Raw genomic sequence first — 26,667 nt, 5'->3', positions numbered from 1 at the left:
CTGTTATTTGAATTGTCTCGTTAGACTGACCTCCCACTTGGTAAGGCAACTCCCATCTTTTCATGTGCTGTGTATTTATACCTGCTATTGTATTTTCCACTCCATGCATCTGATGAAGTGGGTTCTAGCCCACGAAAGCTTATGCCCAAATAAATATGTTAGTCTCTAAGGTGCCACAAGGACTCCTTGTTGTTTTTACACATTTTGTATGTTCTGAAAAGGATTGGATGGCATCTACATTCTGGATGTTCATGCAAACTGAATCTTTTACTAGATCCCTGAGGAAATTTTGCTGGATGCACGTTCTATTGGAACATGACTGATCCTGATTCTATCCTCAGTGAGTGAATATCAGTAGTATGGCCTAACCAAAAGCTAAACACTCTATAGACATACATAGGTGACAGGGAGTTGGGGTGGAGGCTGAGGTGATGTGGAAGGTCAATACAGCTTGCAGATCAGTGTGTTGGCTCAGTGTGACCATACTTTTCTAAGAAGGCTGCACAGACTTTGGTTGCTTCAGTGTCTGAGAGGGTAGCTGGTGAGCCATTGTAGCTCTGTTTGCTTTAGGACATCCAGTCATTCCAAAAGTGAAGTGGTCAGCAGGAGCTGGATGAGAATCCTCTAGATCTTAGGAGGGCTATTGATTGCTGGGTCAAACATACTTTGTCAATCAATCCCTTACCCATGTACTCATATTTCTGGATAAGTGCTGGGCCTTCCCACCTGACTGATTCTACCCAGTGTATTTTTTTGCCACACAACTCCAACTGGTGCTTATTTATTTTGTGTTATAGGAAATAAGTTCCCAAGAAAATACATTCTTGTCCTTAGGGCCATTTAACAATGCATCTTAAAACTCATTACATTTTAACCCTTAAGTCCTAGTGCAGCCTAGAGAGATCATGCTTGCTTAAGTTAAAAAGAAATGTGCTGAAAAGTAAGTAAAGAATAGGTTTTGGGGCCAAAATTTTGGCTTGATAACAATAAGGCTCAGTAAAATATGAGTGAAGTGAGATAATTTAGGAGCTAACCTGGGTTATATGGTAAATATATTTTTCTTTTTAACTGGCTTTAGCAAGTGTTGTAGGGGAATTTTTGGATGTTTTGGGATACTGGTAATCGCAGAATTTGCATTGACACAAATGATAATTAGACTGATGTTTTATGTTAATAGTCAATAAAGAAGATAGTTGGGTTTGGGGTACAGAACATTAAATATGGCAGTGGAAATATAGATATGGTAACAGGCAGGCTTAATTAATTAACAGGGCACTATAATTGATTATAAAAAGGCTAGTAATTTTAGATTAGTATACATCATTCATTAGAGAAAGGATTATATACACATTCTTCTCATCCAAGGACTGATCACCCCTGGATGCACCATTTTGAAATGTGAGTATAAATGCAGTGTACGGTTATACTGTAACGTCTGTTTGCTTTACCTAATTATTTTATTTTAAATAAAGTCTTTATTTCAATTACTTGTTGTGTCATTCACTATCCTCCACTAAATTAAATGATCTGTAACTGCCCCAGAGGCTCAAACCTTAAAGAGTTCAGTTTGGTCCTATTAATTGGGAACAAATAAATCAAGGTTACACTAGTCAACTGTCTTAAACAAACAGAGGAAGACTGGCCTTTAATATGTGTGTGTGTCACATGCGCGAGAAAGAGAATTATAGCCTGCTAATGTTATTAGTACAGTAATAATGTTGTGTGGCAACTATAAATACATTGCTTTATTCATAGTCTACAAAAGAAAATGTTTGTTCACCATATACATATACCAGTGTTGTAGGCTGTGATTTGCAAAGCCACCAATCTAATTTGAACACCCAATTCCCAATAGCTGTAATGGGAGTAGGGTGTCCAAACCCCACAGGCAACTTCTGAAAATCTTCACCATAATCTTTTAGGGATATGCAAAATTCTAATGGCTATATTTTTTTCTAACTTAGCAATGGATTTCTAATGTCTTGGAGCTGTGAGTCATTAACAAGCAATTAACCATCATTCAGGAAAACATAGTTCAAGTCTAATGTTCTTTTCAAGTGTTGCAGTAATCACAATTTGAAAGCTACAATTTTAATTGGAAATGAAGATCATTTTCCACAATCCATTGTTAAAAGGGGGAAAGTTCATAAGATTTCCTGCTGTGGAGGTCCCCAAGTGTCATCTCCAGTAATTCTCCATATCTGACAGATACAAATGATTATAACCTTTCAGTTATTGTAGACCCTCATCTTTCTTTTGAAACCTTTACCAATTGCAAAGGACCTGCATCCCTGGTGGAACTCTATGAAAGTCAACAGGCTTACACTGTAGGCTCAATGTAGATAACTTCTAAGTGCATATTCAAACCAAATTAAAAGTGTATTAATTCTGAGATGTCAGTAATAATGTCTTATTTAATATTCCCAGGGGTCACAGTTTTTCTGAGTACCTTCCACACACTGTCATAAAATGTATCAAAATCCAAACCAACCCTGGTATTGTTTCTGCACCGCCCAAACCACTATGGTGTGTCGCTTAGGGAAGTGCTTCTCAACCAGGGGCACATGTACCCCTGAGGGTACGCAGAGGTCTTCCAGGGGGTACATCAACTCATCTAGAATAGATATTTGGCTATTTTACAACAGGCTACATCGAAAGCACTAGCAAAGACAGTACAAACTAAAATTTCATACAGACAATAACTTGTTTATAGTGCTCTATATACTATACACTGAAATGTAAGTATAATATTTATATTTCCAATTGATTTATAATTATATGGTAAAAATGAGAAAGTAAGCAATATTTCTGTAATAGTGTGCTGTGACTCTTGTATTTTTATGTTTGATGTTGTAAGCAAGTAGTTGTTAAGTGAGGTGAAACTTGGGGGTACCTGAGACAAATCAGACTCCTGAAAGGGGTACAGTAGTCTGGAAAAGTTGAGAGCCACTGCCCTAGGGAGACATAACAAGTGAGAATCTTTGAACTTTGCTGGTTCAGATTAAATGGAACCTGGACTCAAACCTCGCCTGGTATTTGTTATGCAAAACCAAAACTGGCCACTCCCTCAGCTCATCTCTGTGGGTGTTCCTGCTGCAAAAAATTACATTACTTGCAATTCCCACTGTGAAGCAAACTGACATAATTAGATTGTAAGCGCTTATAAAATCTTCAAACCAGGGACCCTATCCAACATTTGTAACATATCTCAGACACCATTAGCCCTGTACAAAAGATGACTATTAATAAGTAATGGGGCTCTGGAGCCTTAAGAAAACCCTCCACCCCTCACAATTTTATGGTTTGGTTCATTCGCATTTGAATAGCAATTCTCTGACTTCAATTATTGTGGGAGTTATCAGTGAATTGGACTGGAACACACTGTAAAACGTTTGGAATATTTTCTGCGTAACTGCTTGTGTGCCAGCACATCTTTAGATCCAATGCTGAACCTACAAAGAGGCACTGCAATTACAAAAAAGCCCATTTATTTATTTAATATAAAGGAATATTAAAGGTTACTTCCTCCAAAGAGGTCTTAATCTGTCCTCCTATATCATATAAGACTGCCTATTGCCTGGGAGGATTTCATTAGCTTCTAACTGAAAGGATTAAAGTCCCTGTTTGAAAATACACAGGAGCTTTAAAATGAACGGCTTTTTAATTAAACACACACAAAGTAACATAGGATTTGTTTAGATGGTACAAATTTCTGTTGAAAAGGGAGGCTTATGAATTCAAGCCTGGATCTAACACGTGTTCAGGGTGCACTCAAAAGAATGCATTGAGATGAGACTCAATACATGTATCCTTGTAATGGGAGAAACTACAATAATACCACACAATGCTGCTTGTAATTTACATTTCAGAAGGTAATCCCGATATTGCATTTTATGTCAGTCCTTCGTCTCTGGCTGCACATGAACAGATACATGTAAATGTGAATGGTGTAACTCTTTGCTTTTGTCATGGATTCAGCAGCATTTTTTTACTGCACTTTCAGGTCGAACAAGCCTCCTGACTTTCAAAGTGACCTGTTTCTCACAACCAGCTCCACTGTCAATACAGCTTTGTGTTGACATTCAGAATAAGAGTCCAGACTGATTTAAAATCTAAATACCAACCTCAGGCTGCAGCAACAATTTCCTCTGAATTTCCTCCAGTCTACAACATGCCACCAATTTAACACATGCCAAATGTTCAACTACCATAATTTACCATATATACCTTGTGTCTAAATTCAATCTTGAATCACTTTCCATAAAGTTCCAGTAATCTTGGAACTAAATCGTTACAAAACCATAAGACAAGTCACAAGCTACAAGAGAGAGACAAAAGATAAGTGAAATCTCCTTCTGAGACAGTTTAGTTTGCTAGTATGTCTTAGCCCTGTGTATTAATGCAGTCAGCAGTAAAAGTAACCATTGGGAAACATTCATCTTGGTATTATAGGATTATTTTTTTAATTAAACTGTTGGGGGTTTTAAAAAATTGTTTTCTTTTTCTGTGACCACATTATTAGGGTACATTTTATCTTTCCCACCGCCAGAACATCTGCTAAATTAGTACTTGTAGGGCTGATGACCCTTACTCATGCTGAGTAATACCTTATCCCAAAGTAGTCTCATTGAGCCAGATTCTGATACCCCTATTCACACTGCATGATGCTTTATACTATATGAAGTCCATGGCATTGTTTCTGGAGGAAGTTGCTACTCAACTGGAGGCAGGGCCGGCTCTGGCTTTTTTGCCGCCCCAGGCAAAAAAGCCGCCCCCCGCCCCCCAGCGGGGAGCGCGGCAGGGGAGGGCGCCGAGCCCGGCCGCGGCCCTGCTCTCCCCGGCCGGCCGGAGCGCCGCAGGGAGGGCGGCGAGCCCGGCCGGGGCCCCGCTCTCCCCGACCGACCGGAGCGCCAGGAAGAGGGCGGTGAGCCCGGCTGGAGCCCCGCTCTCCCCGGCCGGCCGGAGCGCCGGGGAAGGGTGGCCCCGCTCTCCCGGCCGCGACCTTGCTCTCCCCAGCCGGCCGGAGCGCCGGGGGGAGGGCGGCGAGCCCGGCCGGAGCGCCGGGGGAAGGCGGCCCCGCTCTTCCCGGCCGGCCGGAGCACCGGGGGGAGAGCGGCGAGCCCGGCCGGGGCCCCGCTCTCCCCGACCGGCCGGAGCGCCGGGGGAGAGCGGCGAGCCCAGCCGCGGCCCCGCTCTCCCCGGGTGAGCGCCGCCCCCCTCCAGGTGCCGCCCCAAGCACATGCTTGGAGGGCTGGTGCCTGGAGCCGGCCCTGACTGGAGGAAGGTTCACAGAATCTGGGCCACTTGCAACAAAGTCACTACTTGTGGAGAAGGGTGTTACATAACATGAATATAAGGGTGGCAGAGGCAGGACCCTGAAAGTACTGTATCAGGACTGCTTAGAGACTCTGCCACCCTTATTAACACTGAATAATCTTTACGAGCAGTCCCACTGATTTCAATGAGGCACTAGTCAATCAGTAGTGATGGTAGAATCTAGTCCTTAAATGAATGAATACAATGACCAGAAAGGCATCTCTCTACAAAGCTGATCGCTTTCCAGTAAGTGTTCAGGTTTCTTTAGAAAATCATGGTTAGAAGATCACTGTTATAGGTAGGGCCCTACCAAATTCATGACCATGAAAACGTATCACGGACTGTGAAATCTGGTCTCCCCCTGTGAAATCTGGTCTTTTGTGTGTTTTCACCCTATACTATACAGATTTCACAAGGGAGACCAGAGTTTCTCAAATTCTTAAGTTCCTGACCCAAAAGGGAGTTGCAGGGGGGTTACAAGGTTATTTTAGGGGGGGTCGCAGTACTGCCACCCTTACTTCTGCAGTTTGCGCTGCCTTCAGAGCTGGTGTCAAGTAACAGAGGGGTAGCTGTGTTAGTCCGAATCTGTAAAAAGCAACAGAGGGTCCTGTGGCACCTTTAAGACTAACAGAAGTATTGGGAGCATAAGCTTTCGTGGATGAATGCCCACTTCATCAGACACTGGGTGGCTGGAAATCAGTGGCTGTTGGCTGGAAGCCCAGGTCTGAAGGCAGAGCCACCACCAGCAACAACGCAGAAGTCAAGGTGGAAATACCATACCATGCCATCCTTATTTCTGTGCTACTGCGGGTGGCAGCTCTGCCTTCAGAGCTGGGCTCCTGGCCAGGCACCGCCGCTCTCCAGCTTCCCAGCTCTGAAGGCACCACCGCTGCCAGCAGCAGCGCAGAAGTAAGGGTAGCAGTACTGCAACCCCCCTACAATAACCTTGCAAACCGCCCCACAACTCCTTTTTGGGTCAGGACCCCTACAATTACACCACTATGAAATTTCAGATTTAAATAGCTGAAATCATGAAATTTACAATTTTTAAAATCCTATGACCATGAAATTGACCCAAATGGACCTTGAATTTCGTAGGGTCCTAGTTACAGGGTTGCCAGGGAGAAGGGGTATATAGAGGGGTCTATTTTGGTCATGTATTTCTATGAGGAAAAGGGAAGAAAGCCCACTATTATAACTGGCTTAGTCTTTTCTTATTTTGGGGAGAAGCATCCGAAGAAAGGAAGAAGAAAATAACATTTCAAAACTAGAATTGCTGCATGTCCTCAGCTATTTTGGGCCCTAACATTGGGTCTTCTCAACTCAGATTTTCCACATGGCATTACGAAGCGATAGGGAGTTAGATTCACAAGGTTACAAGAAAAGCATGAAAATAGCATCCAAGTAAATGTAGTTAATTCTCCACAAATAACTGAAGTTAAAGAGATGGATCAGAAAGACAAGTTAAATGCCCATGTAGAAGCTTATCCTGGGACACAAAAGTATCCTTCTTGTTTTCTCTCTCAGTTAGTCAATATTTTAACACCTATCTTATTCTAAGCATACAGTCACCCCGAACACTTAATATACCTCAGCTTCTTAGACTGGTAGCAGACTTTTCAACTGTCTGTAGTTAAGCACATGTCATACTCCTATATATGATTAAAACTATCAAAGGCAAAGTGAGAACTGAAAAAAATATCAATCCCATACTTGAGCTGGATCCTTTCAGAGCAAAGATGGTTGGGATAAACTTCAAGTAACAGACACAGAACCAACACTTCAGATCTCTGAAGGTTCACCAAACATTACTCCCTGTTCCTCATTCAGATGGAGACAGATTTCTTCTCTACTGTAGCAATCAGCTTTTTGATACCGTTCCACAAAACAAGTAATACTAATGTGTGTCTCTGTTTTTGTTTATCAAAAGGTTCATACTTAGTTTATATGCCATTTCAGTGGTCAAAGGACAGACAGCATGATTGTATCTACCTGTAGTGGTTTTAGGTCAATGCTAGTTGTTTAAGGTGAAAAAAATAAGTCTGTTTTTTTCAGTTTGCTAAAGCTGCAAGATTCTGCTCTAAAAGATATTTCCCAAATTTCATAATTGGGGGAGGAGGGGAATCATACTAGCAGGCTGTATTGGCTATAAGCAGTGGACAAATAGCAACATAATCACATACAAAATGCTAAACTATTCAGAATACTTAACAAAACTGGATAAAGGAACATTACAATTTAATACAATCTTGGCTTTTGATTGGATTAAAACATTTATGTGCCAAGTCAGTAAATATCTGGCCTAATATTTAAACTGGGCATCCATTTTTTTATGGACATTTTTGTACTTGTAATTCATTTATACAGATTTCTGGCAATTGATTGCAAGTGTTGAATTGCCGGTGCAGTTCCTTGTGGACACTCTCCATAACACCCAGTCTGAAAGCCTTACTGCCTATTGTTTACCTCCGTATGTGCTGATAATGCTGAGGTTTGAAATTATGTTAACTAATTACATTTAATATTCAAATAAGTAGCTAGAGCCAGCACGAAAGTTGGCTACAGGATGACAATTCTGTTTCATAGGAACTTTTGAAATTTGTTTTCCTTCTGCAATAACTTTCCAATGTTTTTGTGAAAGTGGAATTTGTGTCACAATATCCATTTTCAGATCGAAATCGGAGTTTTTGTATTCAGGAAGTTTCTCTCTCTCTTCCTCACATCTTCCTGACAAAAATTAGTCATAACTAATACGTCTTTGTGAAACATTCTGACTTCAACGTAACAACAAAATCTGATGAAATTTTACTTAGATGGAAATGTTCCAACCAGCTCTACTCAGCACTAACTGAGTTTCCATTGAACTCATGAATACATATAATATCTTTGCTTTTTGATCAATTAATCTGAGGTCAATTTTTATTCTTTAGTGTTCTAGCCTGTAGAATATTAGTATATTGAAAAAAATTATTCAAGAAAACAAAGTACAGATCCGCCCCTATGCTGACGTTGCTTTGGACTGCTCTGCTGGCATAAAGTTGAAAGACATTTGCAATAAAAGTCAGTGTACGTTCTTCCACGCCTGATGCTCAGAGGCTTTATAGAGGGGTTTTTTTTTAATGTTCTCTTGACACTTTTTCTTTGATTTGTGTGATCCTATAAGCCCCTCCATGCCAACTGGCAAAGGGTTCACTGTCATGTAACAGCATCTCTTATCAGGCCTGACAATCTCACTACACCTAATACATTGCTGTCAAAGTATTTATCTATAAAGAATGTTGTATGAGGTATCAAATAAAAACTGGTCATGCTAAGAATTGTGAGTTGTATGTACAGGTGTCATACAAGAAGTTTGTACATATATACTAAAAATATGTTTAAACTACGTAACCAAGCAGGGTTGATAAACAAGTTTTTCCTAAACAAAGAAATGCTGATTTCACCATCTGCCTAGATCTCTGATGTAAAGTAAGCAGGATAAACCAACACAAAGAAAGCCTCATTTGCATATTAAGTCAACAGGAAAACAGACTGACGAGGGTGTGTGAAATCAGCATGGGAAGACACCAGACTAAAGCCACAGGGTAGGTGTCTTGTTTCTGGGGTCAAAACAATGAGTTTGGGGGAAATATAAGGAGAAGCAAAAAGACATTTTGTTATCCATTTACTGAGATCATCTCTGATACTGTGTGGGGGAATCATGAAAACCTGGACCCTATTTGATTGAAAAGAAATCGTTATTTACTGTAACTGTGGTTCTTCAAGATGTGATGCAGACATATTCCACTTTGGTGCATGCATACCCAGCACACTGGAAGCTGGAGAATTTTGCCTAGTACAGGGGTTCCCAAACTTGGTTTATAGCTTGTTCAGGGTAAGTCCCTGGTGGGCCGAGAGACGCTTTGCTTACCTGAGCATCCACAGGTATGGCCGCTCGCAGCGGCTGCGGTTCGCCGTTCCCGGCCAATGGGAGCTGCGGGAAGTGGCGCAGGCCAGGCCGAGTTTGGGAACCCCTGGCCTAGTAGTACCTATAGGAGGCAGCACTCATGCCTTGTGCTCATAGTTCCTCCCCTGGCTATATGACCACCACCTCAACCCCCCTTATTTCCTTCACACCAAATGCCCAGAGACTAGACTCCTCTGCAGAGGGGATGGCGAGTGGGTCATGGAATACACATCTGTATCACATCTCCAAGAACCGCAGTTACAGTAAATAACCATTTCTTTTCAATCAAATCAGGATCCAGATTCAAGTAGATGCAACTGTACAGTCCACATAGGTGGAATATTCCACTTGATGCAGGATATTATCCATGTAGAGAGTCTGTGAAGAGACCACTTGCCCCTTCATATGATCTGCATGTGATACAAACCAGCGAGGCAAAGCATGAAAGGTTAGTCCTGTCCAGACAGAATGTTAGGCATTGCCTGACTTCTAATGTAACGAGACGCTGCTTCTGCGGTTTAAGAAAGAACACAGACAAATATACCAGTTCAAATATACCAGGCTTCAAAGTCACTTTGTCCTTAGAGAATTGTGTCTAAGGAGGCTCTATCCTCAGAGCCAGTAACTCACAGATACTCCTTGCGGATGTTATCACTGCCAGGGATGCAGTCTTCTAATATGTAAGCAGAAAGGGACAAGACGTTGGGGGCTCGAATGGAGGTCCCATGAAAGGTCCCACATAGGAACCGGCTCTTGGACCGGAGCATGGAGACAAAGAAGCCCTTTTAAGAATCTTGCTACCTTGGCATTGGGGAAGATTGATATTCTCTGAATGGGGGGGGGCTGAAATGCTGATGTCACTGAGAGATGCATTCTCAATGCGCTAAATGCAAGGCCCAATGATTGACGGTGCATCAAGTACTCCAAGATGTGCTGTATAGAAGCAAGTGTCAGTTGAATTTCACAGCCTAATGACCACACCGAAAACCGCTTCCATTTCTCTGAATAGGCCATTCTGGTAGAGGGCTTTCTACAGTCGAATAGGACCTGTCCAACAGCTGCCGATCACTGCACTTCCTGCTCATTCAGTCACAAAGCAACCATGCCATGAGATGCAGGGAGCTGAGTGTGGGATTTAAGGTGTGACCGTGATTCTGTGTCAGTAGGTAAGGACAGAGAGAAAGGGGTATCGGAGGCTGAATTATCAGTGTGAGAATTTTTACCACGCATTTGGTAAAAACCTGACAGGCAGAAGAGAGGCTAGAGGGAAGCACCATATATTGAAAATGGCACTCCACTACGACGAATCAAAGGAATTTTTTGTGGCTTGGCAAAATCACCACATGAAAGTAGGCATCCTGAAGATCCGGAGCAACAAACCAGTTGTTCTGAGACAATGCAGGGAGGACAGTCGAGAATAGGTCTTACCCCTCCCTTGGAATTGGGCACCGGAAAGTACCGGGAAAAGTAGCACCGACCCTGATGTTGATGTTCCAGCAGAACCTCAGTGCAGTTCCCATAGCCAGTAGAGAGCGAACCTGCTCGAGGAGTAGTTTCTCATGAGGGGGTCCCTGAAGAGGGACGGGGAGGGATGGAAAGGAACTGGATGGCAGAGCCTGATCTGACAGTACTTAGGACCCAGCTGTCTGTGGTGATTGAGCCCCAAGCATTTTGAAAGTGAGCCAACCTGTCCTCAAACAGAAGGGACAGGGGGAAGGGAATGATGACTGAAAAAGTGCTGTGGACCAGAAGTCAAAAAAGGGTGCTTGGGGAGGCTGCAAGGGGAAGGTGTGTCAACTGGCCAAACCCTGAACCCGAATGCCTCCTCCTCTGGGTTCTATGCCCCTTTCTGGGGTCGTCCCATGATCTTGGGGGGAGGGAGACAGCCCAGATCAGTGCTGCAAATGATACTGCTGCTGCTTCTGCTGCTGTTAACAACTGTAGTGGTGCCTCTGCATTGCTGGCCTATACCCCCCACCAAGAACAATAGGGTAGCCCTAGCGTCCTTGAAGGAGCGAGGAGTCTCATCTGTCTTGTGTGAAAAAAGCACACGGCTGTTGAAGGGCAAATCCTTTATGGTCTGTTGCATACAGGGGGCAATGCCCAACTTCTGCAGCCTCGCTGCCCATCTCATGGTCACCACCAAGGTCATCTCTTTGGCCAAAGTATCTATGACATCCAGTGCGGACTGCAACAGAGCCTGAGCCACCAAGCAGCCTTCAGTGATAAATGCCTGAAAATCCTCCCTTGAGGCTTTGGGCAGCTGGTCTGCAAACTTAGACATAACCATCCAGTTCACAACGTCATATTTGGACAGCAAAGTCTGCTGGTTAGCAATGCACATCTGCAAGGAAGAGGAGGTGTAAATCTTCCTACTTATCAGGTCCATCTGTTTGGAGTCCTCATCCTTGGGAGTGGACTTAAATCTGCCCTGTCAGATCTATTGTTCACAGTGGTTACACCCCGGGAATTTGCAGGTAGGTGGGAGTAAAAAAGCTTTAAATCCCTGCACCAGGTGCTTTGCAGAAGGCAGTACAAAAGCCAGCATGCTCCAGAGAACCTTAGCAGAGTTTAGGAGTGCACTGTTCGTAGGGAGGGTGACTCTCCCATGGGCAGATGGCTGCAGGACAGCCAACAGCTTATGTGTATTTTTCTGCAGAAACCCAGGGAAGCAGCCACACACTACAAATGTGCCTGGTATGCCTTGAAACCCTCCAGTACTGAACAGGAAAAAGAGCCAGGCATCATGGAATTGTCTACCCAGTGATCTCGTCTTAGAGAGAAATGAGGAGTGGGACCTCGGCAACTGGAGAACATTCCACAGATTCCATGGAGACCACTGGTATGGATAGAGTATTGATGGCCAGTAGGCACTGGTCCCCTGTCCCAACCGTGAGATGAGAGACAATCTTGGTACCCATAGGGTTCCATGAATGGCCCCCGATGTGGGTCAGGCGATGGAGAGCAAGACAGGAAGATCCCAACCTGGATACTGAGGAGTCCTGGGCTTCAGGACATAAAGGTTGAGACAGCCCTGAGGGTGCGAGCAACCAGTATGACTCCATAGCCCAGAATGAAGAGGGAACTGGTACTAATGGTGGAAACAGTACTGCCGGCACTGAGTATGGCTCTGTCATTTCTGGTGCCAGAAGCGGTGTTGACCCCAAAGTCAGCAGTGGTACCTAGGTGACTGATGGTGCCAAAGTGGAGGGAGGTGAGTGCCGCCATGGTAACAAAGGCAGCGCCGACAGCATGGGTGTCAAAGAAGGTCCTGGTGCCAAGTAGGTCCCTTGTGCTGGGCCTACCACTGGCCCCACTTCCACTGTGTGTGGAAGGGAAACATTGGAGTGTGGTGCTGACAGACCCAGAGGTTCAACCAGCTGGCGATAAATGATATAAATGATGCAGCCCTGTCAAAGTCCTGGACCAAGGGAGAGGTCAAGACAGAAAGGCTGAGGAAGAACCAAACAGGCTGTCTGCTATGCCACCTGAGTGGAAACAGCTGGTGATTACATCACCCTCATCAGTACCAGACTCAACAGACACCCTGGCCTGGAACCAGAGTTGATTGTATGGGATCTCTGACATTCAAGCACAGTATCGGAGAGTGGATGACAGGACCTGCTTCATCCTGTGCTTTGGTGTTCACACCGTGCCAGTCCATGCTCCTCTGGAGGAGACAGATGGGTCCCCACATGACCTGGAGCAGCCTCCATCAGTCTTATGTGACCTTTTCCTAAGCGCGCTCGATGGGGAATGGCTCCTCCATCTCTCTGGAGAGGTGCTAGCTCCAGAGCGGGAAACGGCAGCACTCTCAGAACCCAAGGGTGACCTTCGATCCAATGTAGGCCTCAGTGCCAAAGCAGGCTGCATGGACTGTTGGAGCAGGTGCGGCTTTAGACAAAGATCCCTCGCCACGAGTCCATTTTGTGAACAATTTGCCAACGGAACACCGTTCCTTGATGTGGGCCTTGCCTAAGCACAGCAAGCACTGTGTGTGGGGATCACTGTTGGAGATCGCTGCCCCACACGATCGACAATGTTTAAACCCCAGTGAGGGTATCACCAGGGAAATACTTAAACTACAGCTAACCAACTAACACTATATAAGGGTACAAATTAACTATATACAACTAGAAGAAGTCACTAAGACAGAGAGTGGTTGTAAGGTTAGGAAACACACAGAGCTCAGACTCCAGCCATGGGCATTAAGAAGAAACTGAGGGGGTAGAGGTGGTACTGTCTCAGATAGCCAGGGCAGGGGCTATGAGCACAAGGCGCAAGGGTCGCCTCCTATGGGTACTGCTAGGCAAAATTTTCCAGCTCTGATATACGGGGCGTGCACATGCCTAAGTGGAATACACAGCTGCATCTGCTTGAAGAAGAATCAGCAAGCTCTACAGAAAAATGTTGTGAGTGAGAAAACTGCTTTAGCCAAAGGATTGTAGTTTGCTAAAGTTATGTTTAGTCTCTTGGAATGTGCTATACTTTTGTTTTATTTGTAACCAATTCAGTTTCTACTTTAAAACTCTATCTTTGGTAATAAACTTCACTTTGTTTTATCATAAGTAGATCTCAATACAGTAATATTAGGCAAAGCATGCATTTTAGTTGAACCAAACAAGCTGGTTTGTACACTGTCTCTTTGGAGATAGCAAACTTGATCATTTCTGTGACTGTCCAGTGACGGGCTGGATACCCCAGGGGAACACTCTTCCAGGTAGCCTGCGAACTGGGGTGCACCAAGTGTTACCTGCAAGGCAAAGTAAGGGCTGGCAGAGTCCTGAGAAATTTGTCTGGGGTGGCTCACAGACTGCAGTGACGGGGCGCTGTTATCCAGGTTAGCACCAGCAAATCTCTCACTGATGCAGAGGGGTCACACAGACCTATCGTTTTGGGCATCCCAAGACAGCACACCATTTGTTTTCTGTTTTGTTTGACTCCATAGTCACCAGAACCAATCCCCTTGATTCTGTGTCTATTTTTTAATCACATGAAGCTTCTTTAGATCAAACATATCAGATATTTCAGCTGAAATGTGTGGGCAAGAGACAATGACTTCCTGCAGCTCCTGCTTCTTGTGTGGACTGCTCTTTAAAGCTATTTACTAACTTGTGTTTCCTCAACCAGAAATAATCTTGCATCCAGATACTTGTAGTTACATGAGAGAACTAAAAAGACTGAAAAGAAATAAGTGCCCAGAAGCAGCATTTTCCCCCCAACCTACAGAAGAGTCTGTTATTTTTCAAAGGATATTTTTCTGTTTTAAATTCACAAACTACGGTTGAATTCCAGCCTGTGGTCATTTATAACCTAAAGGCACTTTTTGATAGAACGTCACTGGAAAATGTTAGGAAATACTGTGACACTGCACCCCATATTCTTCAGTGATATGATATTATAGCATAATTATGATGCATTTTATACAAGTCGGCCATGTGAGGTGTCATTGGAAAAGTTATGATTTGTTGAATATGATTGTCTATTTGTATGCATGTATCATTTTTGTATCTGAAGTTATGAATATTGACTATGTATCTATATTTCAAAAGTAGTTATACCTGGGTGTATAGCTGCAAGATGCTTTCAGTCTAGATAGTGGGTGGGGAAGGGCCTATTCAGGGTATTTCTTACCCATGAAAGCTTATGCTCCCAATATTTAGTCTTAAAGGTGCCACAGGACCCTCTGTTGCTTTTTACATCTGGTGTTCTTCACTCTCCACACAAGAAGATTCTTGGAAACACCTGAGGAACAAAGACTGAACTGGGGGAAGTGCTGGACCCAGGCTAAAGGGATTTCTAGCTTGTGTGTGAAAGACCTGGGGACTCCAAGCTGTAATGCCAGTGCAGCTTGTCCCTTAAGAATCTGCAGCCTGCTTGTATCATCAGCCAGGGTGAGAATTTGGTAATTCATATCCTATCTTTCTAGTATCTTAGACTTAGTTTGCATTTGTGTTTCTTTACTAGGTAATCTGCTTTGATCTGTTTGCTATCACTTAAAATCTATCTTTTGTAGTTAATAAATTTATTTTATGTTTTAATCTACCAACAAGTAAGTCTGGAGTGAAGTGTGTGGGAATCTTAGCTCAGAGGGGCTGTTGCATATTCCTCTCCACATTGTGAAGCGCAAGACGGTATAATTTTGGGTTTATGCTCCTGAGGGGGTGTGGGCCTGGGGAGCTGAGAGTTATCTTGGCTTTAGCCTTTCTATTGTTCGTTCGTGCAGTGGCTAGTCAGACAGTCTGCCTGTAACTGCAGCTGGGTGTGTCCCTACCTGTGTGAATGCTGGTGGAAGTGTAAGATTCATAGATTCTAGGACTGGAAGGGACCTCGAGAGGTCATCGAGTCCAGTCCCCTGCCCTCATGGCAGGACCAAATACTGTCTAGACCATCCCTGATAGACATTTATCTAACCTACTCTTAAATATCTCCAGAGATGAAGATTCCACAACCTCCTTAGGCAATTTATTCTAGTGTTTAACCACCCTGACAGTTAGGAACTTTTTCCTAAATGTCCAACCTAAACCTCCCTTGCTGCAGTTTAAGCCCCTTGCTTCTTGTTCTATCCTTAGAGACTAAGGTGAACAAGTTTTCTCCCTCCTCCTTATGACACCCTTTTAGATACCTGAAAACTGCTGTAAGACTGGAAGCGTGTCTGCAGCTTGTCTCAGCAGCACAGTGTGAGATGGAGCTCAGGCTGGTGAGACAGAAGCCGGGCTCAGTGGTACCCCTGTTCCAAGAGGCACCCCAGGGGATCCCATCACAAATACATTTTAGATTTTTGTTTATCTTTTTATTGTGAACAGAGGGACATCAACAATCACCTACTCCTCAGTATACCTGCAGTTAACATTACAGTTTCAATACTTAGAATTTCTTCCTGGAACACATCTGCAAACTTGCATACAGAAAAGGGGGGAAAAACTGACTGAAAGTGACAGCTGATCCTAATTGGCGAGGAGCAGATGGGACTCTGCCATATGCTTTTCTGAAAGTAACAGACAGCACACTACCTATACAACTATCAAGAAATCATCAGATGTTCTAATAGGATAGAAAATACTATTAAATGGGAAGCCACACTGGCACTTTGAGACCATTAAAGTGTTAATTTCTACATATCGTGGGCTGGATCCTCAGCTGGAGTAAATTGGCATAGCTCCGCTGAAGTCAATGAAGCTATGCTGGATTTATCCCAGGCAAAGAGCTGTATCTCTAGACCCACTAGAAGCCACATATAACTCTTGCTGAAGTCAACAGAAAAGCTCCAATTAACTACAAAGATAGTTAGATCAGATCCCAAAGCTTTAATAATGTCACACTATATCAATCCCAGTTTGGCAAATACAGGTGATACTCATCCTTCCACACCAGGCTAAGAACAGTCACATATTTTATTAAGTTGTAGTTCAATAATATTATTCATTTTCCTGGGGAAAAACAGTCTCACAGATTTATGAAAAAACAGAAAAGATTAAAAATAATTTTCAGATCTGTCTAGATAAATTACAATATATAGGGCTTTACTGTAACACAGATAGTAAGTGTGAAATTGTACTTTTTCTGCTTAACGATCATCATAAAACTACAACTGTCCTTCTCACCATGATCATACCAGACATTCATTAACATTAATATGTCTCTTGTGTTGGACACACTACAATGTAATAATAATTTCACCCTGGCATAGAAGGCTCACACAAAGCCCTCCTCTCCACTTAAGTTCTTGACCAGTCAGAAGTCTAGCAGATCGTAATACACAGGCCCTCGATTCTGAGTTGAGTTTTTGGCTCTAGGTGACTCAAAATGGACACCTAAAGACAGAAGAACCCAAATTTCGTGGATGCCATGAAAATCTGGACCATAATGCTGAAGAAATAAAGCAGATTAAAATATTTCATGCACATTTTGCACAAGAAATGTTAGATTTATTAATATTTTGCACTATGTAGCCCTATATATTTTCTTTCTAAAAGTTATTTTAAAAGTTCTCTTATTAAGCAAAAAACTTTGAGCCTAGTCAGCTACTCTATTTAAAAATATAAAATTAAGATGAAGTAGGCAGCATACAGATTGATTTTTAGTGATCACAATCATCTTCCTATTTGCATAATCAATCAATTACATGCACCGTTTCCCTTCAGCGGGTTGCATAGGTAACTGAAAAAAGAATTTGATCCATACTGTATTAGTCAATAACATACCAGAGTAGTGAATTTAAAGTTCATATACAGTTACTACTATACTTTATTAGTTTTACCCACAAAGATCCAAAAGTATAGATTCCCCTTACAATTCTAAGTTAAGAAGACACAACTACAAACTACTGGATTTTGATGTTGAAGTAACCATTTGACCAGTGGCTAGTAACTAATTAGAGGCCTGATCCTTTAATTCTTTACTCACATGAGTAGTTCCACTGGAGCCAATGGGCATACCCATATAGATGTATTAATTTTATTTATTATTGCATTAATAATAAATTATAGATTTATTATTTATTTGTGTGAGTAAGAGTTGCACGATTGGACTCTAGAATCTTTATGAACTTTTTGGAATTTCATGGGTAAATTTCTGCTTGCCTAACTCCCAGAAAAAGTCCCACTGAACTCATTAGGCCCCCCAGTCAGAACATTCTAAGGAAACACTTGAGTTATGCATTATTGCTCAAGATCCTGCAAAACTGACTATATCTAGATCTTAGCTTAATTATACTAATGTACTGTATGGCTTGTTCCTCTGTCTTCATAGATCAATTAACTAATATGTGACCCATAGTTAATGAACTTTTCCTGTCTGTAAGCCCCATCTCAACTCATTTAATAAGGTCCCTTTAGATGGACTAAAATTTAATCTAACCCAATTCATTGATTTTTTTTGTTCCACTGTAAAGTAATTAGATGTCTTATCTGTTCATGTAAAATGAACTAAAGCAATTTGGCATGAATAACCAATAACTGAAAAGGAAACGCTGTCTCTCTCACTGGGGCAGGGACAAAGAGGGTGTAGGAGGCTACTGTTGAATATTACCTATGCAGGAACAGAATAATGGGATACTTCAACGCCTACCACAGTGAGGCCCTGGCTCCTAGGCGCTATGGTAATACATATATATGATAATAATAATATTAACAACTAAGAGAATAACAACTATATGAAGGTTTCAGAGTAGCAGCCGTGTTAGTCTGTATCCGCAAAAAGAACAGGAGTACTTGTGGCACCTTAGAGACTAACAAATTTATTAGAGCATAATAAATATATGAAGAGTCATGCAACCAAAAGGTATTGCAAATATAGTAGACTGAAATTATATTTGTGCTGGAATTACTATGTAACACTTTCATCCTCTTATTAATTTTACTGGAGGGAATTACTCTTTCATTTTACTATTCATTTAAACACCTGCTGAGGCCTTATGGAAAACTTTGAACAACTTTCTATTAAGAAGAAATTCTGTATCCATATCTTATTGTTTTCTTCATATCCATTTTTTAAACAGACACATGCATAAAGGCAGATCCTCTGTTTCCATGGAGTTCATCTGCTCCTCCTGCTTATTCTCTATCTGAATCCACAGTTCTCTCTTTATGATATCATCAAGTCTACAGACACTAAAAAGGATCTCATATAAAAGGGACACTACTGCAATATGAAAACCCAAGAAATTTGGGACTAGACTGTTCAAGGCAAACAACACTGATTCCCTTCCAAATATGCATTATGGGGCAAATCTTGACCTGGCTGGTACTACAAGGTGAACATAGCCACTTTCAGATGAGTCCATGCTTCAGAAATGCTGCCAGTTGGCACAGGAGTCCATTGGATGGGCCAGAGTAGACATGCAGTGTGGTCCCCTTTTCTGGTGCTTTAAGCATCCTCCACTCCTACCTAGTGCCTGCTGTGACCATTAGTATATGTGCTAACAATCTAGGATTGGACAACCATCCCTAGCCACCAGACCACGTGTGGATCTTCTCTGTACCTCGGCCCCTCTATTTTAATACTTAAACACTGTTGCTTACATGTGGAGAAGGAGCACTCTCTTTATAAGCCTTCCCTCCTTGTGTGGTAGCACAAGAGAGGACAGGAAGTTACCCCATCAGTGGTTCTTTCATTATGCTGTTGGATCAAATAATTCAGGGCAATGTGACACACGATTCAGCAAATATATTGTAGTATAACAGTGTCCTGCTGTTTAATCGCTCTAAGCTTTAAAACTTCCTGCTTCCATGGTTAGATTACAAAAAACATGGCTGGCTCAATTTTTAAATAAAAATGCAAAGTGAAAATTCTTCAGGACCTGACTGTGCTACCCTCACGGCCACCGAGTAGTACCTTGCTCAGTGAGTAGTCCAGTTGATTTCAATGAGACTACTCACAGAGTTAGGTACCACTCAGTATATGGGTTGTACAATCAGGATATCTGTGTCGGGTTTTTTCCTGTTTAGGCATGCAGGTATAGATTCAGTGTCAGCCCCCACAAAATCATGTACAACCATCACTGAAGTTAATGGGAGTCTCATACACTTAAGCCAGGGATGACTTTGGTAAACAGCAAGCAGTAGAGCTGGATTTGAACTATTAAGGGCTAAATTTTGACTTGGACTACACAGCTATGAAAGATAGTAAAGGGAACTGGAACCTCCATTACACCTTTGCAAAGTCTACCCAGACCTTGTAACTGGGCAAGGAGATAAAAGAATGGACTGCTACATACTTGTTTACCACCTCGTAGACTAAGAGGACGGGATCAGGGAATGGGTAGCATCTGGGCTCTATTTTCCAATACACTAGCCAGCATAGATATACAAGAGCAAGGGTGCCATAACTTACTGCTGGCATAAACTGGCAGCAAATTGCTATTTCCCACCACCCATAGACAAAGGGAAATCAGGAAGGGAATTGGCTATGGCACAATCCCTCCTGCAGCTTATGTGCCAGCCTGTGCTCAGGCAAACTCAAGCCTAAATTATGAGAACTGAAACCTCATTATTAGGATTGCAACTACATGTGTCTCTCTCAAAGTAGATCTGATAACTGCATTAAAAATTTCAAAAAGTTATGCCTCTGTCTTATGACAGGGACAGATGTGGATGTTCTACTTTTTAGTTACACTTTTTTTAGGTTAACAATATATGCTAGGTTTTCTTTTATTATGAAATATGGCTAATAATGGAAGCTAATTTCCATTTCTGAAAGAAAAATGGTCCCTGACAGACACCAAAGCAATACAAAAATTCTGGGCTTGTCCAGATAGACTAAAGGATAGCTGATCACAGAGGCAGTTTCACTGTGGGTAAATCTGGCCTCATTAAACTCAGCTGAAGTGCTGCCAATGATTTCAACGGGAACATCATATTACTTGGGGCAAGATCCCCCCAGTTCACTCCCTCCAGACTGGGAAATTAAGCTACAAACTTCTGCAATTCACAGGTTTGACTTTAGTTCAATACTTGCTGTCTTGTTCTCTCAGAAGCAAAGACAGGGTTAACCAACGACCAGGCACTTCTCATGAAGCAAAGTATTATTCGGTCAAATCAAAACCATTACAGAAAAAATATTTCATGCAAACAACAAATAGCTTATACACATGTCTAGCTTACCAGGTATCACCCAGCCTCCACATGGAGACTCTGGATCAAGTGTGAAAATAACCTCTCTCCTCAGTCAGGGTGGTCACTTTAGATGGCTTTCAGTTCTTTATTTGTCTGGCCTCATGAACCACGTCAAACCAGTATATGTAATTTCCCACCCCAGGATGAAACTTCTTCAGATTTATTACTTGCCTTAGGGATGTGCATTAATTATTCCCCAGCGATTATAGTTCCTGAGGAAACATTTTAGCACCCCTATTGAGTCAGGAATATAATCCCTACCCCATAAAGACACATATAACATTTATAAAGTTGGAATATTCATAGACTATTGTATCATGTGCTGATAGCATCTATCACAGTCACCATATTTTCCCCAGCAATTAGTGTATTTGACTATATCGGAATGGTAGATGGGTTGGTTGTAAAGAAAACACAGTATCATGTTTTCTTCCTTTAAAAACAGAAACAGAAAACACAATAGCAAGAAGAGTGCTGTAATTTTAAAGATTTTCTATAGGAAGCAGTCTGTTATAATGAATAGAAGTTTCAGTCTTGCATACTTATAGATGTATTGCCTCAATACAAGCACAAAATGCATTAGAAAATCCTGACTGGCTGCAATGAAGGGATAAAAGCTAAGTGAACAAAAATAGAATCTATCATAGGGAACAAAGAAAAAAAGAGGAAAAAAGAAAAAGGAAAAAATGGGGAAGGATTTATTTTAAAAGGTTGAACTGTGATGTACATTTGAAGTTTTGAAAACTGGTGAAATATCTTTTAGGGCTGGCCTAAATTACTCTTCACATTTGTTTCTATGGGGAAGGCAAATAAGTAGAGGTTACAAGTGTTCATACTTATTTACAGGAGTAAAACTATTTTTGCATATTTAAAAGGAGAATTGGCAAGAAGTTTAAAGTCACCACTTGACCTCTCAAGCCTATCTGGTTGAGAACTGGCTCTAATTTCAAAATGCCTTTTTTTAAAACCCAGCAATCTGTTGCTGAGAATTTTGTTTTAAACATGAGGAACCTGGGCAGAATTGAAATTTGCCCTTACAAAAGCACTAGGGGATTTCATGATGATTTGCATCATGTGTTTCAGTGCCAGGGTTGGGTGGGGCTAGAAAGAACAGTCTTCAAGGGACTTCTACTCTCTACTGCTCCTGGGCTCCCACACACATAGGGGGCAGGGCAGGAACTTTTCAGTTTTTTCAAGTTAGTTTGGTCCCATCCATATATCAGTCAGTGAAGCTCAGAGAGCACGGAAGGGGACTGGCACAGATTAGTGACATAGTCCTTCCCCCAGGAGCATTAGGAAACTAGGGAGGAACTTGTGAGTCAGAGTCATAGCTTCCTGGTCTTTTCCTGAGGTGTCATGGATATCTAACACCTCTCACTCAGAGGGTGGAGAGGGGGGGTTTCAATATTACAGTTTAGCCCTATTTTATTATAGGATTCACAAAAAACAGTATGTTGCCTTTTCCAGCTGTCTTCCCAGTAGTAGTTAAATAATAAAACACCACCCCCAAAGACAAAAGTGGCCTAAGTAGGTAATGATGATGATAACAACAATGATGCACAAGCAAGGAAACTAAATAGAAGAATCATGTTAAATTTCATCTTCATTAAAAAGAAAGGAGAAAAAAAATGCTGGATAAAACCATGGCAGAAGTGATGGGGACAGAAATGTTTTCAGATTTATAACAGAACATATATGAAGGAAAAGCAGTTCATTTCCAGCCCCCCACAACTTTTTTTGTGAAGAACAGTTTGTTACAGAATCTTTGGAAAAAAAACCACACCTCGTTTTAGCAGCACATATTGTACATGAACTATGCTCTGGTTAAATTCCTCTTTCTGCACCTGCAAACAGATGCTATCAAAATTAGTTACTTGCTAATTCACAGGGCCAGATTCTGTTCTCAGTTATATTGATGTAATCCTGGAGTAACAATGTTTAAGTCAATGGAGTTGTTCCAAAGTTACACTGACATAACTGGTAATCTAGTTCATTATGTGTCTGTGATTCTGAATACTTCTGCCGAAACCTCTGCTCCAATGAGTCCCAGAGTTTATTGTAATAAGACTGAAAACTAAGAATATACAGTATATAAAGTTGTATCTATTGCCATGAAGAAGCCTAATAATCCTGACAGAACCCACACAGAGAACGAGTGAGATGTCATTATTTGCACACTATCAACATACTAATCCGAAGGCATCAGATTCAAATTCATGAAGTCTATATAGAGTTGACATGCAATGGGGAACCAGAAACATTATCAACAGGAGACTAACCTTTTTGATCATCTTCTTATACAAGGCACACACACACACACACACACACACACACACACACACACACACACACACACACACACACACACACACACACACACACACACACACACACACACACACACACACACACACAGCAAAGTCTAATGCAATGTCACTTCAATGTGCATGTTTTAGTGTTTGGTGCATGGAGAAATGACATACAAAAACTTTAAAAAAAAATTACTTACCTGGGCCAATGCAAAATGATGCAATTACTGCAAGAATGCAAAATATACTGAGATAGGGGAGCCAATATGCATGATTCTGGAAAAAACACAACCACAAAAAATAACCCACACTAGCAATTCTTATGTCAAATGCATAATCAATAATAAGAAATCACATGGAATACAAAATATTCTTTACATTCTTTCCATAGATTAGGGTTTATGCCAAGAGTTAGTCTTAGAAATCAGTGTTCCTGAAATATTTATTAGACAATTTGTATTAAAATTAAAATTTGGAATCTATACAGTGAAATGTCAAGACGTCTGCTGCATTGAAGAAGCCACAAATATTCAAAAAACTCATAACTTCTTATGCTGCAATTCAAGCCAAGCTGTGCAAGAGAGTTTCCTTGTCACAAATTCTGCTTAATCACTCTCCCCAGATGTCTCTGCCATATTAATGAAGGCCAGTATGGCAGCTTTTTTAAATGACAAAGTTAATCTGTGTGAAGGATGGACTAAATACATGGCTCTCAATGGAACAGGGAGTTCTGTTCACCAGAAGCTTGGATTGGGTGACAGGGGATGGATCGCTTGATGATTATCTGTTCTGTTCATTCATTCCCTCTGAAGCACCTGGCATTGGCCTCTGTCAGAAGACAGGATACTGGGCTAGATGGATCTTTAGTCTTATCCAGTATGGCCTTTCATATGCACTAAGCTTAAAACAATATACGGGTGTAGTCAAACAGGTTGGGCTATTCAGCCACATCCTGAAATTGTAGACAAACAACCCAATGGATCGGATTCTGCAGTAAAGGAAAGTTTTGTATGGAAAAGGACAGCCACGGGATCAAGCCCATAGAACAGTAGTGGGAAACCTGCGGCCTGCAGGACGCACACAGCCCATCATGGCAAGCCGCTGGCAGGCCGCCAGACCGTTTGTTTACATTTGCTTGGCTGCTCACAGCTCCCAGTGGCCAGGAACAGCGAACCACGGTCACTGGGAGCTGCAGGCGGCCGTGCAACTGTAAACAAGCGATCTGGCAGACTGCCAGCGGCTTGCCCTGATAGGCGGTAGGTTGCCCACCACTGCCATAGATTGTACATGGTTTTATAAGTCTCCGGGTATGTCTACACTTCCAGCTGGAAGTGTCAATTCCAGCTCGAAGAGATGTATGTGCACTAGCTCTGATCAAGCTAATGTGCTAAAAACAGAATGTAGCCTCGGCAACGTGAGCGGTGAGAGGGGCTAGGTGCCCAGGGTACATAACTAGCATCTTGCATGGATACATGCTCAGGGAAATTAGCCACTCGTGACGCTGCAGCTACACTTGATTTTTAATGCTTTAGTTTAATCAGATCTACTATGGGTATGTCTCCTTGAGCTGGCATTTACATCTCCAGCTTACAGTGTAGACACAGCCAGTGTATTCTTCCAAAGTTCCATACTTCTATTTCTATTACAGATTATGTGGTTTTGTGAGGAGTTCATTTTGTCTACAGAAAACTAAGTGAAGCAACAGCAATACAGGTAAAAAGTAATCAAAAGGAACTGACTAAGATTAAAAAGAAGAGCTTAAAGGAAAGTAACATTTGATTCAATAGGATCTCTAAATTATATGAATTTTCCCTCTAGCTTCAAATACTGAGAGAGAATTCTATTGAATTGCCAGGCCACAGTCCATGATTCATCTATGTAATGCTAAATAATAAAGCCCCTTGATTTCCCCCCACAGTCCTGTGGTCTCATCTTATTTCTCAGAAAATTTTGAATAGCAGAATGTTACAGTGAGGTTGCATATTACTAAGTCTTTGTTACTTTTACAAAATATGAAGATATATTTACTTACAGTATCTGAAGCATCATCATAACTATACTTGTCGATATAAATGACTGATGTACAGGTTCAAACAAAAAAGTACTATACTGGTTTGTTTCTTTTTAAACTTGTTTATTCATTTACTCATTAACTCTCAAAATATGACAATATGTCAAGGCTCTTCTTGGCATTAGTGTGAATTCATAAAGTTATATATTTATCAGAGAGGAGCTCAAGTTGGATCCAAACACAGATCTAAACTTCTTAGCCCCTTATACAGAGAGGACACAGGTGCAAATTCAGAACCAGATACAATTTTCCTCTGAGTTCAAGGCTGCATGCATCCTGGGTTCTTGGTTCACACTTATATCTAATACTTAATGCATAACGGACCAGATATTCAGCTAATGTAAACTGACGTCGCTCCACTAAAATCTAACTTACAGTCAATGGAGTATCACTGATTTACAACAGCTGAAGATCTAGTCCAATTAGTTTAAACACATCATATTATGTATTAAAGGGTTTGGAAAAGCCTACTTTTCAGTCAGCTGATAACAAAACTTGCTGCCTTATATTTTATGTGTCTTATGGTTGTGCTAACAACCTTGGTTTTATGACCTAGTCTGTAAAGTACAGTTTTATTGTTTCATACAGTTGACAATATGGTAAGTGCTATTCAGATAGTTCACAGATTCATAGAGTTTAAAGCCAGAAGGCACCATTAGATCACCTCTTGTACAACACAGGCCCTTAAATTTCACCCATTTACCCTTATACTGAGCCCAATAACTTGTCTTCGGCTAAAGCACATCTTCCAGAAAGGAATCCAGTCTTTATTTGAAGACATCAAGAGATGAAGAATCCACTGCTTCCTGTGGTACTTTATTCCACTGGTTAATCACCCTCACTATTAAAAATGTGTGCCTTATTCCCAATTTGAATTTGTCTGGCTTCAGTTTCCAGCCACTAGCTCTTGTTATGGTTTTACTACGTTCACACACTACTCATATTGACTCTGAGTGTATGTCTACACCACACAGTAAGGTATAATTATAGCTCGAGTGAGCATACCTGTGCTAGCCATAAGCTAGCTAGTGCAGGTACGCTAGCGGTGAAGAAACAGGGGCATGGGAAAAGAACCCAAGTATGTACCCGGGGTCCATGGTGGGATTTTACTGGGGCAGGTAGCCTGCTCTGAAGCTTGTGTTGCTACATCGTCATTGCTACTATTACCTTCACTAGCTAGATTAAAGCTAGAGCAGGTATACCTACCCACAGTATAATTACACGTTGGTTTCCAATATAGACATACTCAGTGGCTCCCTTTGTATCAACTCAAGCAAAGAAATAGGATACTGCAGTCAGATAAATGGTTAGGCTCATTTTAGCCGCTGTCCTAAAGACAGAGAGATCTTGACTATAGCCAGCGGAAGAACAACTTGCTGAAAGATCACCAAAAGCAGGCTGTTCCAACCT

At 41.8% G+C, this 26,667-nt stretch overlaps 1 protein-coding gene across 1 annotated transcript in view; it reads right to left on the bottom strand.

Moving 5' to 3' along the window:
• The window catches only part of SLC2A9 (solute carrier family 2 member 9), a 162,948-nt gene that overhangs the window by 56,208 nt on the left and 80,073 nt on the right, over positions 1–26,667 (bottom strand). Inside the window, exon 10 of the mRNA XM_065404795.1 lies at positions 23,387–23,462. Coding sequence (XP_065260867.1) covers positions 23,387–23,462 — 76 coding nt within the window. The remainder of the gene's footprint in view (positions 1–23,386; positions 23,463–26,667) is intronic.

The sequence above is a fragment of the Emys orbicularis genome, chromosome 5 (assembly GCF_028017835.1).
Source record: "Emys orbicularis isolate rEmyOrb1 chromosome 5, rEmyOrb1.hap1, whole genome shotgun sequence".
Taxonomy (NCBI): domain Eukaryota; kingdom Metazoa; phylum Chordata; order Testudines; family Emydidae; genus Emys; species Emys orbicularis.
The sequence above is the reverse complement of the archived record's forward strand: the minus strand, read 5'-3'. Positions and strand labels throughout refer to the sequence as shown.